The sequence below is a fragment of the Saimiri boliviensis genome, chromosome 12 (genome assembly GCF_048565385.1).
Source record: "Saimiri boliviensis isolate mSaiBol1 chromosome 12, mSaiBol1.pri, whole genome shotgun sequence".
Taxonomy (NCBI): Eukaryota; Metazoa; Chordata; class Mammalia; order Primates; family Cebidae; genus Saimiri; species Saimiri boliviensis.
Window position 1 is genome coordinate 26,301,816 of NC_133460.1, and position 16,563 is coordinate 26,318,378.

At 44.7% G+C, this 16,563-nt stretch overlaps 1 protein-coding gene across 1 annotated transcript in view; it reads left to right on the top strand.

Moving 5' to 3' along the window:
- The window catches only part of VSTM4 (V-set and transmembrane domain containing 4), an 89,901-nt gene that overhangs the window by 54,124 nt on the left and 19,214 nt on the right, over positions 1–16,563 (top strand). Inside the window, exons 6-7 of the mRNA XM_039478102.2 lie at positions 5,312–5,418; positions 6,899–6,960. Coding sequence (XP_039334036.1) covers positions 5,312–5,418; positions 6,899–6,960 — 169 coding nt within the window. The remainder of the gene's footprint in view (positions 1–5,311; positions 5,419–6,898; positions 6,961–16,563) is intronic.

The window sequence follows — 16,563 nt, forward strand, 5'->3', positions numbered from 1 at the left end:
TGTCCCCTCCAAATCTCTGTGGAAATGTAATTGCCAATGTTGGAGATGGGCTTGGTGGAAGGTGTTTGGGTCATGGGAGTGGATCCTGCATGAATGGCTTGGTCTGTCCTTGCAATGAATGAGTTCTCACCTGATGAATTCACATGAGATCTGGTTCTGTGAAAGAGCCTAGCCCCTCCTTCCTCTTAGTCTTGCTTCCTCTCTCGCTGGGTGATATGCAGGCTCCTTCTTTGCCTTCCGCCATAATTAGAAGCTTCTGAGGCCCTCACCAGAGGCCCAGAGGCAGATGCCAGCACCATGCTTCTTGTACAGCTTGCAGAACCATGAGCCAAAATAAACCTTTTTAATAAATTTCCCAATCTCAGATATTCCTTTATAACAACACAAATGAGCTAATATACCAGGTGACAGAAAAGCCAGCTCAGATGGTCTTGTCTGGGAAGGAACCTTGCAGAGTCACCTAACTAGAGATGTTACAGTGGGCAGGCCTCAGGACAGCTCTAGCCAGAGAGACACAGGGTGGTAGCTTTCAGTCCCTGCCCTTCTCTGGGAAGTACTGTGTCCAGGTGGTGATGAGCACCCAGGCCAGGCAGGCTCCCCTGGGCAGGGACAGGTGCCAGCAGGGGTCAGCTCACATGAATCCATCCATGGCCTTTGTGAATGAGTCATCTTTCTTCCTAATCAGCAAGCACAACCCTGCACTCCCTGTTAGTGGAGAGGCCTCCAGCATGGACTAAGGCTGAGTAGCGGGTAGGGTCTCCCACCCAAACATGGCCCTACCCCTGGCTGGGCAGATGCTGAGGAGTCACCTCTCCCTGCCTTTATTACTAGGACACAAGCCTGCGACCCTGTAGAGCACCACCAAGGTATCTTGTGTACGGAAATGTTAGCTCAAACAAAAACACCAGCTTGGTAAAGCCTCTGCTGTGGACTTCATGAAGCCAGCAGGGAAATGCAAAGGAAGGCCTTCTCTCACAGCTGCAGGAGCTTCTGAGTGGCTCCAAGAATGAGCTTCTTGGGTGATGTAATGCCAAGGACTCACGCAAACAGGACAAGTTTCCTAACGTCTCACCTTAGGCTTTTTGAACTTGCTCCAGCAGCTTTTCCTGCCACTGAAACACACAAAGTCAATTGCTGCAGTATGCCAGGAGCTGCTTAAAAGTGGCAGAACTTCACTTTCAGGATGGATGAATGGTGCCACCCACTCACAGGGACTCTGAAATGAGTCTTTTCCATTAAGTGGGTGACATATGCCATGCACAAAGAATTGTCTCTGGTGATAGTAAGTGCTTACTGGGAGTCACCTATCATGACCTTACCAGCATTGTTATCATCATTATTACCACGGAATCTGCTCTCTGAGCCCTTGAATCGGGAACAGGGCAAGGCAGTATTCTCTGCAACCCAAGCGAGCAGCTCTCTAGGGGATATTATGCTGTACTCTCCTGGCAGGAAGATTTTCTCATCAAAGTCTGAGTTGAAATTCGCAGTCCTCATCACAGGGCTGAAACATGGGCACCATGAAATACCCAAGTGGCAACATCATCCTCCCTGGGTAGTACCGTGAAACGTCCACACTGCACCTGCACACTGGAGACTAGGGTCAGTTGCTATTTAGCCGTTTCATACCCCGTCTAATTTAGGAACTACTCTCTCATCTGACCCTTATAACCCTGCAAGATAGGTAGCCAGGATATGCCTCCCATTTTACAGATTGCTGGGTGGAAGGCATTAGAGGCATTTATTGTAAAGGCCATGGGGCCACTGTGGACAGGGAGATGGCTTGGCAAATACCTCACAAAGGAGCAGGTTTTATTCTAATGCTGTGCAGAGGATATGTGCAGAAATGTCACGGAGCAGATGCAGCAGAGAGCGTAGCTCCATGACCCACAGGGGTCTGGTGTCCTTTCTGGGTGTGTAGGTACTCGCTTGGGTTGTAGAGAATACTGCTTTGCCCTGCTCCCGATTTAAGGGCTCAGAGAGCAGATTCCATGATAATAATGATGATAATAATGCTGGTAAGATCATGATAGGTGACTCCCAGTAAGCACTTACTATCACTAGACAATTCTATGTGCTTTTCTTGTGTCACCCACTTAATGGAAAAGAATCATTTCAAAGAGTCCCTGTGAGTGGGTAGCACCATTCGTCCATCCTGAAAGTGAAGTTCTACCACTTTTAAGCAGCTCCCGGCATACGGCAGCAATTGAAATTGTGTGTTTCAGTGGCAGGGAAAACCTGCAGGAGCAAGTTCAAAAAGCCTAAGGCGAGACTTCAGGAAACTTGTCCTGTTGCATGAGTCCTTGGCCTTTATCAATAGCAGCTGATCTTGGGAAGAAGGAGTATCTACAGTTGTTAATATTGTTCATTTTACTTTAAAAGATAATGGCAAATTGCCACCATAGTTGTAGAGACCAGTGCTTCCGTTTCAAGATTCTGCACATGGTGCTCTGGGCACAGGGTTATGGGGTGGCAAGCGTGCTGTGTGAAATCTTGGAAGGGGGCCATAGAGCTGCTTGTAAAGGAACTGATGGATCCCTACCTCGTCTGTGTCAGACATCCTCTTGTCAGAACCGAGATAGGCAGGAAGACAGGAAACACATGGACATTTCTGGAAATAAAATAACCAGCTGAAGCTATGCCTTTGAAAGACATGTGGAGCAAGAAGAGCTCAGGGGGCCTGGAATGATGTTGGCAGGACTGGAGCCAACACAGCTCCCTTAGCCTCATGCACTAAGGGTTTCTGGATGGGGACCTTTGGCTTGACAAAAGCATGCGACATCCCCAGGTGTCCCGGGTCAGACCACAGTAAATCCCTTTGGAGTGTGTGACAGACAGCTTTGTGCCCAGGAGGAGGGGTACCTACTCATTCAAGGAGTAAGACTGAACAGATGTCAAAGCAGCATTTTGATTTGTAATTCATATGTCCAGGTGCAAAGATTGCCCTGGGCCAGAGGAAGCACCTGGCGTCTTTGAGATGGCTGGATATATGAAAGTCCCTTGGCTCACACGGTTCACTGCATATCCCAGAGAGGCCATATTAGAAGGACCATTTGATGGCCCAGGGATATTAGAGTCAAGGATGAGGACTGGTGATGCCACAGGCACCATGGTTCAGCACAAGTTGCTTTGTTCTCACATTTAGTTTTGAAAGCAGAGTGTGGCTGGATGCATGCTTCTTAGTTATAATTATGTTCTTTGGCGGAATCAGCTCAGTTTGTGCTGTTCCTCCTGCTCCCCGCCTTCTGCTCCCAAATACTGTTAGTGCTAGAGGCACAAAATCCCCACCTGGCTAGCCACCTTCATTTTGGCAGCTGACATCACTTGTTCCAGGCAATTTCCAGGCACATGCCTTCCTCCTTCTCTGCCCATCCTTCCTAGGATGGTCTTGGGTCTTGGGCACCAGCCACATTCACAGTCCTCAGGACCCCAGTACCTGGATTGGCCTCTCCTCCTCCCTTTGGGGCAGGAATTTGAGCAGCTTCAATGGTGCTCTGGGTTCCCCACACTGAATCTATATCAGACTTGAAATGCTATGGAATGTTGATGTCTCCTTCTGGTACTTCCTCTTTAGAGAGATGATTTAAACTGGGAGAAGCCACTGTAGCTCTGGCTCTATTAACCTTGTTCCTCTTCCAGTTTTCTTGTTATCTGCTGTCTGGGCTGGGTCCTGTGTCCTTACTTCAGGGCCAGAGTAAGCTCGCTGACATGGATCAATTCCCATGTCCCCTTCCCAGCTGGTGACCTTTGGGAAGGACCCAGATCTCTCTGAGGCCCCACTTTCACAACAAGGAGGACCAGAGGTTATGGATACCAAGCTCTTTCCACAGTGCCTTGCATAGGATAGACACAAACATAGCTGTTACATTTGTTAATTTTAGAAACATGTTAACCATGTTTCTAAAAAACATGGTTGCTCAGAATTTGTTCAAAACCTTGAGAAATCTAGGTGGGCTGCTTTGCCTGGTGTTCTGGAGCCGCTGCCCGTCACTCAGGAATGCAGTCTCTCTCATGACCTGCCTGGTCTGTCCTGCTGTGGCGCTTTCTAGCATCACTCTATCAGTGGGAGGACAGCTGTCTAGGGGATGTTTTGCTGTACTATCCTGGGCAGGAAGACTTCCTTATCAAGGTCCGAGTTGAAACTTGCAGCCCTCCTCACAGGGCTGAAACATGGGCACCATGAAATGCCCAAGTGGCAGCAACATCCTCCCTTGGGTACTAACTTGAAACATGTACACTGCACCTGCACACTGGAGACTGGGGTCAGTTGCTGTTTAGCCGTTTCATGTCCCATCTAATTTAGGCACTACTCTCATCTGACCTTCATAACCCTGAAAGATAGATAGCCAGGATATGCCTCCCGTTTTACAGATTGGTGGATGGAAACCCGGGGAAGTGAGTAAGTAAGCCAAGGTCACCTCTCTAGTCAGAGTCGAATCAGCATTAGTGGCTTTTTGATCCCTGTTCAGTGCCTGTTCATTCAATCCAGCCACTGTGTATCATGGAGCAGAAATGCCACGCCCCTGTGGGAAGGAAGCTCCTTCTGGGAGGCAGCCAGGCCAGAACTTGGTACCTCTTACAGCAAGGCCTCTGCACGTGCGACATCCTTCCTGCCCTGATTGGAGCCAGAAAAATAGCCTTACCCCACAACGGGCTCCCACAAATAGCACTTCTCTCTAATCAAACAGCTCTCGATAGGGAGTTACTGGGCGGGCCTGTTTTCTGTTTTTCTTGGTTGGACTCACTTCAACAAGGCTTGCTCTGTTTTGTCAGAGACAAAATACAGCCCTGTCCCAAACCGAGATGTAGAATAACTTTTCTTGTAAGTTAATCTTAAGATGGACTTTCTTAGCCAAAAATTCCTACCAGTCCTGCTGGCTCAAGGGGAGACACAAGATTCTGAGAGATAGACTGTCTATCCTATGTCAATGTGGCGATTCATTGTCCAAATGAGATCAAATTGTTGAAATATGAATTAAAATTAAATTCAGTGCAGTTTTACTGTTTTGAAGAAAAATTATGATGAAAAAGCAGGTCTTTTTTCAGCTTAAGGAAATCCCTCAACATGATGTTACAAGTGAATAAAAATGATGTTCCAGAAATTTCCATCTTATATTAAAGAGTTAAATAATTAAATCCAAAAAAAGAACAGAGTACTTCTAGTCTACCCATATGATAACCTTCCCTTGCATACGTACAACAGGGAGCACTCAGAAACTATTGGAAGCTATCGTGGAGTTTTTTTTTTTTTTTCCTTTCTCCTTTGCAACAAATCTGCCTTTGGCTTCACTGGAATCTTTTTCTTCTTCAGCTCAGGGGAGACTGTCACTAGTGTGACCAGCTTGGCCCCACTACAGCCCAAGAAGGGCAAGAGGCAGAAGGAGAAGCCTGACGTTCCTCCTGCAGTCCCTGCCAAAGGTAAGGAGCTGGCCTGCAGTTTCTTACCTGGAAACTGTCATTATTGATCCATGTGGGTCTGGGGTTCCATGTTGGATTAGGACAGGGAGCATAGGCAGATGGGGAACATGATATGACATTTAATGATTATAAAGTCTGGACCACCACCTAGATTCTGGGCATAACTGGTACTCAGCCATCTCAGCCCTTAGCCCAGTATCTGGGTTGAGGGTGGAGGTGGAGAAGGAGGCAAGAACCTCACATAGCTTGTGCAGGGATAAGGTCAGCATCCACAGATGCCTCCGGATTGGATTTCACTTTGAACTATTAAAATGTGCCACACATGGAGGGTTGGGATGAGGAAGTCTTCTTGGTTCATTCAGGGAAGAAAGGCTCTCTAAATTTTTAAAGATGTCAATCAGGTGTCCAGTTTATTTCAAATTTGTTCTGGGTATAAAATTAGGGCTATCCCGTGATTCCAGTTATGATTTAGAGCATTGTGAGTGAGGAAGATGGGTGTTTCTGGAGGAAAGATCTGCAAGAGTATTAGGATAGCCAAGACTGATTACATACAGTTCCTAAAATAACTGGTCAGTTTAGGAGATATTCATACCTCAGCGAATTTGAAATATAGTTGGGAGAATACAAGGGTTGACCAAATGAACAATGTTATCCCTCAGCTGGGGCTTTGCAGGCTGTTCCCTAGAGACACATCAAGCCCTGTGGAGAAGCCAGTGGTGGTAAGGCTGAGCACTGGAGTGGAAAGAAGGGCTGGAGGGTGTGGTCGTACTGCAGGGGGATGAAAAGCGTAGACCTGGGAGGGAAGGGAGCAGAGAATGCCTGCCTGGGTCAGGCATCATACCACTCAATGCCATTCGTTCCACAGTAGACATTACCCACCCTTACAAAAGTTTAAAGTGAGACTTAAGAGAGGTAAGTGGTAGTGCCTGGCTTTCAATGCCAAGTTTAAAGTGAGACTTAAGAGAGGTAAGTGGTAGTGCCTGGCTTTCAATGCCAAGTTCAAATCCTAAATGGGTCAGGACTAGTTATATGACATAGAGGGAAGGACCTCACTTTCTTTTTCTGTTAGGTGGGGACAATGAAACCCTCCCTGATGACCTCACAGGGCTGCCATGAGGATCAAGAGTTATTGCTATCAGCGCTGGTGTGTGGGTAGGAAGGAGTCTCCAGGGAAGGTCTCAGCTTCAGCCTTCACTGGGTACATCTGGTTCTCACCTTCACACCCAACATCTGCATCTCTGGCAGAGTTTTATGCAGAGTTGTTTTGTTTACCTTACTGAGGGAAATGACAACATGTTCAAAGACTAGGGGAGGATCACCCGCACAGAGGGACACCTGATGATGCCTAGATCAGAAAGTTCTTCCTTGGGATCAGGAAGGGGTCCAAGACCTCTCAGAGTATGTCCCTGATGCTCATGATATGTAGCCACTAAGAGTTCTGGGAGGAACTGAAAGCTAAACCCTTGACCTACTTCCACAGCTCCGATAGCCCCCACGTTCCATAAACCAAAGCTGCTGAAACCACAGAGAAAAGTCACCCTGGTAAGTAACTGTCTTCTGTATTCCTATTGTACCTTAAGCGTAAGACACAATTCAGATGCCAAAATGGTGCCTTTGTTAACTCAAAACATGCAGAAAGTTTTAGAAACTTTTGTCCCCAAACAAAAGCTTTCTCTCTTTTCAGGTGTCAGCTTTTAAGCCAACCTTTCTCCGTACTTAATTCCCAGAGTAACTCCTTAAAAATACAGTTATTTTCTATTGTAAATGTTCTGTTTCCAAAAGAAGGATAAAAACCATACTCAGAAATGTATAAAATAGAAAGTGGATCTGCTTGCATACATTCACCTGGTAATTACTCCGAGGAGATTGCTGCACATGTTTTCCAGAAAATATATCAGAGCTTTCGATTTTGAATAATTTTAGATTTCCAGAAAAGTCATAAAGCTGGCACAGAGAGGTCCATGTACCTTTATCCACCTTCTCTTAATGTTGGCTTCTTACATAGCCATGGTACATGTGTCAAACTAAGAAATTAACACTGGTATATTGCTGTTAACTACAATTCAGACTTAACCAGATTTTGGTCTACCTGCTGCTGTTCCTTTTCTGGTGCAGGGTCCAAATCCAGGATCTCACACTGCAATTAATTGTCACATCTCCTTGCTTTCCAATAATTCAAGATAGCTGTGCAGGCTTTCTTTTTCTTTCATGGCCTTGACACTTTTGAAGACTAGTGGCCAGTGATTTTTTAGAATGTTCTTTAACTTGGTATTCTCTGAGGTTTTCTGAGCATTAGAAATGGGGTGTATTAGTCAGTTCTCACACTGCTATACAGATACTACCCAAGACTGGGTAGTAGGAGAGCCAAGACTGATTACATACAGTTCCTAAAATAACTGGTCAGTTTAGGAGATATTCATACCTCAGCGAATTTGAAATATAGTTGGGAGAATACAAGGGTTGACCAAATGAACAATGTTATCCCTCAGCTGGGGCTTTGCAGGCTGTTCCCTAGAGACACATCAAGCCCTGTGGAGAAGCCAGTGGTGGTAAGGCTGAGCTGTTCCTTTTCTGGTGCAGGGTCTATGAACAGGTTTATGAAAAGAGGTTTAACTGACTCGCAGTTCCTCATGGTTGGGAAGTCCTCAGGAAACTTACAGTCATGGTGGAAGGGGAAGCAGGCACATCTTACATGGAGGCAGGCAAGAGAGGGTGTGTGTGAGCACAGGAAAAGCTACCATTTATAATACCATCATATTTTGTGAGAATTCACTCACTTATCATGAGAACAGCAGGGAGGAAAGCACCCTCCTAACCCAATCACTTCTCTCCCTTGACAGCTGGAGTTCGAGATAAGATTTGGGTGGGGACACAGAGCCAAATGATATCATAGGGTTATGGATTTTGGGGACAAACAGCATAGAAGTGGAGCTCCCTTCTCATTGTATGTTATCAGGGCACATGACATCAATATGTCTTGTTAATGGTGATGCCCATATTGATCACTTGGTTAAGATGGTGTCTGCTAGGTTTCTTTACTATAAAGTTACAATTTTCTTTTTTCCAGACCCCATTTGTTAGAGGCTAGTCCCTGAGTCCAGTTCACATTCAAGCTAAATAGAGTTAAGCTCCACCTCCAGAAGGGAGGCGTGTTAAAACTCACCACAGTAATTAGTAAGAATCTTAGGGGAGATATGTTAAGGCTTGCAAGTATCTTGTTTTTCCTTGAAGTTTTGCCCACTGATTTTGCATTCATTAGTGGAATTTGCTTGCAGCAGATTTTACTATGGTGCACTAAGGGTGATTTTCTATTTCCCCTTATCTTTCTAGTTATATTATTTGGAATTCTATAAGGAAGAGCTGTCTTTCCTCATCTACTTATTATTCACTAATTCCTTGATATCAGTGTGGATGTGTGGATATTTATTATTTCAGTTTTTAACTACATTATTATTTATTTTGTTATTAATATTGTTCAGCAGTTAGTTGCGTATGTGTACATGAGAGAGAGAGAGACAGAGAGAGACAGAGAGAGAGAGAGAGAGAGAGAGAGAGAGAGAGAGAGAGAGAGACTGTCAAAGCTATGCTAAAGTGTATATGTACTACAAAGGACCAAGACAATCTTGAGGGAGGAGTGCAAGTTGGAGGATTTATGTGCCAATTCTCGAGATCTACATTAAAGCAAATGTAATCAGAACAATGGGGTATTAACACAAGGGCAGACAAGTAGACAAAGGAACAGAATAAAGAGCCCCAAACACAACTTCATAGGATTGTCATTTGATTTATGACAACAGTGACATTGCAGTGCAGTGAAAAAGAGATTATCTTTTCTATATATGGTGACGGGTTTGTTGGATATCCACATGAAAAAAAAGATCTGTAGCCCCTACTCTACACCACACACAAAGGTTAACAGGAGATGGATCATAGACATGTGTGAAAGATACAAACATGAAGATAACATATCTTCCTAAATTCAAAATAGACAAAGATTTTTTTTTTAAGTGCACAGTTTTTCTTTTTTGTTGTTTTTATTGCATTTTAGTTTGGGGTACATGTGAAGGACATGCAAGATTGTTGCATAGGTACACTCATGGCAGTGCTGTTTGCTGCCTTCCTTCCCCTCACCTGTATCTGTCATTTCTCCCCATGCTATCTCTTCCCACCTCCCCACCCCCTCGTCCCTCCCCCATTTCCCCCCAACAGACCCCAGTGTGTAGTGCTCCCCTCCCTGTGTCCATGTGTTCTCATTGTTCAACACCCACCTATGAGTGAGAACATGCGGTGTTTGATTTTCTGCTCTTGTGTCAGTTTGCTGAGAATGATGGTTTCCAGGTTCATCCATGTCCCTACAAAGGACATGAACTCATCGTTTTTGATGGCTGCATAATATTCCATGGTGTATATGTACCACATTTTCCCTATCCAGTCTATCATTGATGGGCATTTGGGTTGGTTCCAGGTCTTTGCTATTGTAAACAGTGCTGTTAAAAAAGGCACATAAAGCACCAACCGTAAAGGAATTGATCAAAAAATATGGATTATATTAAAATTTAGAACTTCTATTCTGATTAAAGATATCAATAAAATAATGAAAAGGTAAGCTGCAGATTGGGATAACATATCTCTATGCATGTATCTGACAAAGGTTTCTCTCACTTCCCCTGCCCTTCCCCTCTCTCTCCCTCTTCCCCTTCTCTTCCCCTCCCCACCTTCCCTCCCCTCTCCTTCCCCTCCCCTTCCCTTCCCCCATTCCCTTCCCTCCCCTTCCCCTCTCCTTCCCCCTTCCCCTTCTCTCCCCTCTCCTTCACCTCTCCCTCTCCCTCCCACTTCACCTCTCCCTCCCCTCTGCCTCTTCCTCCCACTTCCCCTCCACTCTCCCCTTCCCCCTTCTCCTCCCCCCTCCTCTCACCTCTCTTCCCCTGCCCTTCCTTTTCCTTTCTTTCCTTCATTTTCTTTCTTCTTTCTTTTTTGAGGCAGAGTCTTGTTCTTTCACCTAAGCTGGAGTATAGTGGTACTATCTGAGCTCACTACAGCCTCTGCCTCCTGAGTTCAAGTGATTCTTGTGTCTCAGCCTCTCAAGTAGCCGGGATTGCAGGTGCACACCACTATGCCAGGTTAGTTTTTGTATTTTTAGTAGAGTTGGGGATTCACCATGTTGGCCAGGTTGGTCTCAAATCCTGGTCTCAAGTGACCCTCCCACCTTGGCCTCCAAAACTATAGGCATGAGCCAGTATGCCTGGCTGACCCAACAAAGTTTTCTTATCTAGAACATACAAACATCTGCCAATCAATAAGAAATAAAAATACAGCACTACCAAAATAATGGGCAGAAGTTTTAAATGTGTACTTGACAAAAGAAGATATACAAATAGCCAGTAAACTCATAAAAAGCCCTTATCCTCATAGGCACCATGGCAGTGCGATTTAAAAGCATAAAGCCAGTTCACATCCACCAGGATGATTAAAATGAAGTAACTTGTGTAGTTTCTTTTTTGCCTATATTTCTCTGATCCATTTGGAGTTTAGAAATGGATCCAATTTTATCTGTTTGTCAGACTATTTTATTTTACCTATGTCTTCTTTTTCAACAATCATTACTTGCTAATTACATTGAACTTCATTACCATATCCTAAACAATTAACTTTCATTTGTTTTGTTATTTATTCCTTTTCCTTGAGTCCAGTCAGTCTCTTTCCCCTCAATATCTTTACTTGCCTTTCCATTTGAACAATTTGTCTGTGAATGGAATTCTAGTTTCATAAACTTTACCCAGAGAAATAGGGTAAGTACTTCATAATGCGTTTCTCTGAACTTCCTGTATTGCTGAACAAAAATGCCAAACTCATGACTGTCACCTATAATTCCCACAAAGGTTATTTACACTTTCTATCAGCCACATTTAAGGAGTGTAAAGTAACAGATGAAACTGATTTTAGTGATATAGTTTATTTAACTTACCAAAAATATTAATTTAAACATGTAATGAATAGATCAATTATTAAATATTTTCTATTATTTTTATTGTGCCAAGTTTTCAGAATCCAGTGTCTACATGAGACTTACTGCACATCTTAATTCACAGCCACAGTTCTAGTGCTGAGTAAACGCATTTGGCTAGTGGCTACACATTGGAGAGTGCAGCCCAGAAGATCTACCCTCCATTGCTTCTTTGGCATAATTTTTACCACCATCCCTCTCTCTCATTTCCCTTCAGCCACACTGGCCTCCTTGCTAATCCTTAAATATACCAAGCATGTTCCTGTGGCACGGCCCATGTTCCCACTCTTTCCTCTTCCTGGAACGTCCTCCCTAGGATCTGCCCATGGCGTATTACTCACCCTCTGTGGTCTCTGATCAAACGTCATGTAATGAAGGACCTATCCTGATAACCTAAATAGAACACCACCACCCTGACATATTTCATGATTATATTGATTAATCATCCATCTCTTCTACCAGGCTACAAGATCCATGAAGGCAGAGAGCTTGTCCTCTGTGGTTCCAGCTATATTCTTCATGTTTAGAAATGTGTTTCATGCGATGGATATTTGTTTATGATTTTGCACACCAGCCCTGTTGAATAGGTTCTGTAATTCTACAACCATAGTTGGGTACATGAGCCTCTGAGAGTCAGTAAAGTGAGAGATGGGTGACTTACCTGAAGTCACACAGCTTGTGGGTTGCAGTCAGAGCTTATTCCAAAATCTAAGGTTTTTACCAGGGCATTGGAAGCTTTGCCTCAGTGCGGAGTCTGGGCCTGGCTGCTCTCTGTGCATGATTATCTATGCCTGTGTGGCTTAGTCTTGCTCCTGTCCTTGTTACTCTGCCTTCGCCTGTTCTTTAAAGGAGTCTTCTTTTGCCTGCAGTGAACTGTGAGTTCTAGCAGACTTTTCATATAGTGGGTTCCATTTGGTTCAGGTCATCAAAAAATTCCTCATCAATCTACTGTGTTGCCTATACCATATGGTTCTTAAATGCAGCAGCTGGCCTTTTGGCTTATTTTAATAAACCACTGGCATTCAGTGGGATTTGGAAACTGTGGAGCATAAAGGCTAAAACAATACATTTCGCTTGGCCTTGGAGCGTCCCAGTTCTCACCCATGACATTCAATCTCCTGCAGATAGACAGGCTGAGTTCACTGTCCTCTAGACTGTGTGCAGCACTGCACATCTGGGTGTGCATGTTTGTGTATGTGGCTTTTTAAAGAGATTTTTTTCCAATTCTGATATTCATCAACAACCTCAAGAGTGACTACACAGTGACTACACTGAATTTCCCCACCTTATGTGCTCCCCAAGTTGCTCAGGATATATTGATTCTAATCCAGTCTCTTACCTCTGCTAATAACAAAAACAGCTGTACATTGAAGTTTCGTTCATACATCCCAAGGATAGATCAAAAAAGTGCTTTTTGCATGTCATTGTATTTAATTCTCATAATAAGATTTTCCCATTGCCCCCTACAAGCTTTGCATGTGAGAACAAACAACACTCAGTTTAAGAAACATGATCCATACCCATAAGGTATAATGTCGTGTCTTCAGGAAACAACTTTCCCTAGTGCATAGCCTGGGGGGACCCACCTCTCGTTTATCCATTAAACGTGAAAATCCTTTGTGCACCTCTTGGGTGCAAAATGCTGTCTTAAGCAATTTTTGCAACTTATAAAAGTATCAGATTCAATAGAGGTTTCAAATATAGCCCTGGTCCTGACTATGAGTTTTTTGTTGTTGATTGTGTGTTTGAGCTGATGTGCTCCTCTGGGTGGGGACTCATCACAGGAAATTCTCCATCTTCACAGAAAATTGATTGGGGAGGTTATATGCATTTCAGAAGGATTCTTTATTTTATGGAAGTATTCTCAATAACAACGCTTAAATAACAGGTTTTCCCTTGATCATTTAAAATATGAAGAAATTGAAAGTTTTTATACCACATTTTCCAGAAATAAGATTAATTTGGAAACTAGTTTACACCTATAACAATTTACCATAAAGAAAAGAGCTGACCTCAGCTGAGTCTCTGTCTGACTAGTAGTTTAGAGTCAAAAATATCATGCCTAGCATCTGCAGGTTTTGGTGAATATCAAGACGGATTTTCCCAGTAGGCCAGCATTGACCTCAGTCTCAGTTTGGTCGATATTTATCTCTTAGATCAATAAGTTTTGATGGTAGCTCAAACAAAAGTCGATAGTCACCTGTTGACTCACACAAAGTTAGTGGATAATTTAGAAAATAACTTGGAGACATCTTATTTTGGGGGGCCTGGTATCAGTTTAGGTGTATAATTCTGTAATGGTTCCATGTTGCCGTAATCTCTATAACACAGTGCTTCCTGCTGGGGTCCTAGGCCACAAAGCTCCCCAGCCCCTCTGTCTAGAAGCCAATCTCGCACCCCCACTGACTCATTGACAAGAAGTGGGAAGGCTGGCGGGGTGGGCGCCTGTTGTGTGCCACCTGCCGCATTAGGTCATTTATAGACTGGGTGAAAAGCACTTATTTTTATGTCTGCAGTCCCCAAGGCATTAACAAGTGGGACTCTTTTCTTAGGTTTTCAGGACAGCATTGCATTTTGAAAGAAGAGTGTACACTAGACATTAACAGTAGTGAGAAGTTTTTTAAAAATGATAGGACAAAAGAAGAAAAAGGTGAGGTCGGGTGCCTTGGCTCATGCCTGTAATTCCAGAATTTTGGGAGGCCAAGGAAGGCAGATCCCCTGAGGTCAGGAGTTTGAGACTAGCCTGGTCAACGTGGTGAAGTCTCATCTCTGCAAAAATGACCAAAAAAAATTAGCTGGGCATGGTGGCATGTGCCTGTAATTCCAGCTACTCAGGAGGCTGAGGCAGGAGAATCACTTGAACCCAGGAGATGGAGGTTGCAGTGAGCCAAGATCTCACCATTGCACTTCAGCCTTGGCAACAGAGTGAGACTCCTTTTCAAAAAAAAAAAAAAAGAAGAAAGCGAGAAAGGCATTTTAGACATTTTAAAATCAAGGTATCAAAACTGCTTTTCCATTTTTTTTCCTAAACAAAACAACCAAACACAACAACCTGCTTTCAAAGTTCTTCTAATCAGATAATGAGGCCACGTGGATCACACAGCCTCTTTTGTGGCCAATTTGTCTAATAAACATTTATAGTTCCCAAATATCAGTGCTCCTCATCCCCTTTGGAGTGAGGGAGTGCTTTCACGAAATTCCGGGTGCTCTGAAGCAGATGCACCTGTGGTTTCCCTTTAAATTGGGGCATTGGCCCAAGCATTCCTTGAAGCCTCCTGGGGCCCTAGGAGCTAAATGCCCTGCATCAAAGCTTTGGAAGTCGTGGAGCTGAGTCACAACACACTTCCGGGAAAAGCTGTCATTGCTTCCTTGTTTCAGAAGACAAGGAGAAAGCCAGAAGTGCATTTGATTTATTTTTATTGCTTTTAGTCAGTTATTGATTCAGAGGCTGAGTAGAGGAAAGAAGAAACCTTTTCTGTGATGTGGAAGCAAAACTTCCGAGTTAAAGGAAAAACAGCTGCAGGACACAGGACTGTTACCTGAGTGGGGGAGGAGGGCAATCAGCATCCCAACATTAACTGAGAGTGGCGAGCGCCGGCCTTGGAGTCGAATGAACTTGGATAGGCTCTTTCACGCCTCATCACCAACCATGCCCTCCTCCACACCTCACCTGCAAGTCCCCTGTCTCCATCATTCAGCCCTAGAGTAGCAGAGGTGGTCAGGCCACCCCTGTTCTCTAGGGAGAAAATGATCTCTTTCAGTCAGAGACAAAAGGCATAGAAAACCAGGAGCGCCACAGGCTTATTCACTGCACGATTCCCAGGGGAGCGATTGCATCCTGTCTCCCCACTCTGATCCATCCTCTGCATGGCTGCCGGGGGGTTTTTCTAAAACACAGCTTCATTCATGTCATTTCCCTGTGTAAATGGCTCCCTCTCGCCTCCAGGATGAGGTGGCTTCCTGTGAGTGGCAGGTGGCCCTTGTCATAATCTGCCTGTGCTCCCTCAGTCCACCCCACCTGGGACCCTCATCCTGCTGAGATCCCAAGTGGTCTAGGTCCTCTGTCCTCACCTACACCTGCCTCATTCTCCCACAGAGCTGCTGCTCAGCTCTAAGATGTGGCTCACTCACCACCTTCTTTTTGAGGCCTCCTCCCCTCTGGCCCCCATTTCTGCATCTAGGTTGGTCCAGGCATCTGAGTGAGTTGCACCTGTTTGCCTGAGTGATCTGCTCATAGACAGCCCTTGGGGCACTTGTCAGTTCCTCTGTCGTGGCTGCTCCCTCGTGGTCTACCCGCCTTTGTACTTGCAGGTAGTCCTGAGAGGCCTGGGGGCCTGGGCCCCTGCTGGCTGACGGCTTTTGGCCCTGGCTGTTTCTCTTCCCCAAGTGGTCAGGCTGCCTCCCCCTCCTCCACTGCCCTAGAGTCTTGGCTTCTTAGGCTTTTTCCTTGAATACATTCACAGGCGCAGTAGCCATCTCTGCAGCCCTTGGGGTCCTCAAGCCAATTCCAGACTAACCCTTCTGACTGTTGACCAGACACTCCCCTTGAGGGCCCATGGGCACCTCAAATCCACCACGGCTCACACAGAGCCTATGGCCTGCCTCACACCTCAGTGTGCATAGGATATTCTGCCTTAGCCCATGGCATTCCCATCCAGACGTTAAATCGTGGTAAAATACACGTAACAGCAAACATATGATCTTCATCATTGTTAAGCCTACAGTTCAGTTATGTTAAACACATTCCCACTGTGGTGTGGTCAATCTCCAACTCTCTTTTCATCTTGCAAAATGGAAACTCTGTACTCAAGAAACACCCCCGACCCCTGTCCACCCAGCCCCTGGTTTCCACCATTTTACTTTCTGTCTCTGAATTTGACTGCTTTAGCGACCTCATAGAAGTGGAATCATGCAGTATTTGTCTCTTCTGTGACTGTCTTATTTTGCTTAGCATAATGTACTTATTCATCCACATTGTGTGTGTGAGAATTTTCCTTCGTCTTAAGGTCTAATAAAATTCTATTGTGTGTATATACCACATTTTTTGTAGCCATTTATCCCTTGATGGGCAATGGAGTTGCTTCCATCTTTTGACTGTTGTGACTAATGCTGCCATGACCATGGTTTACAAATACCTGTTT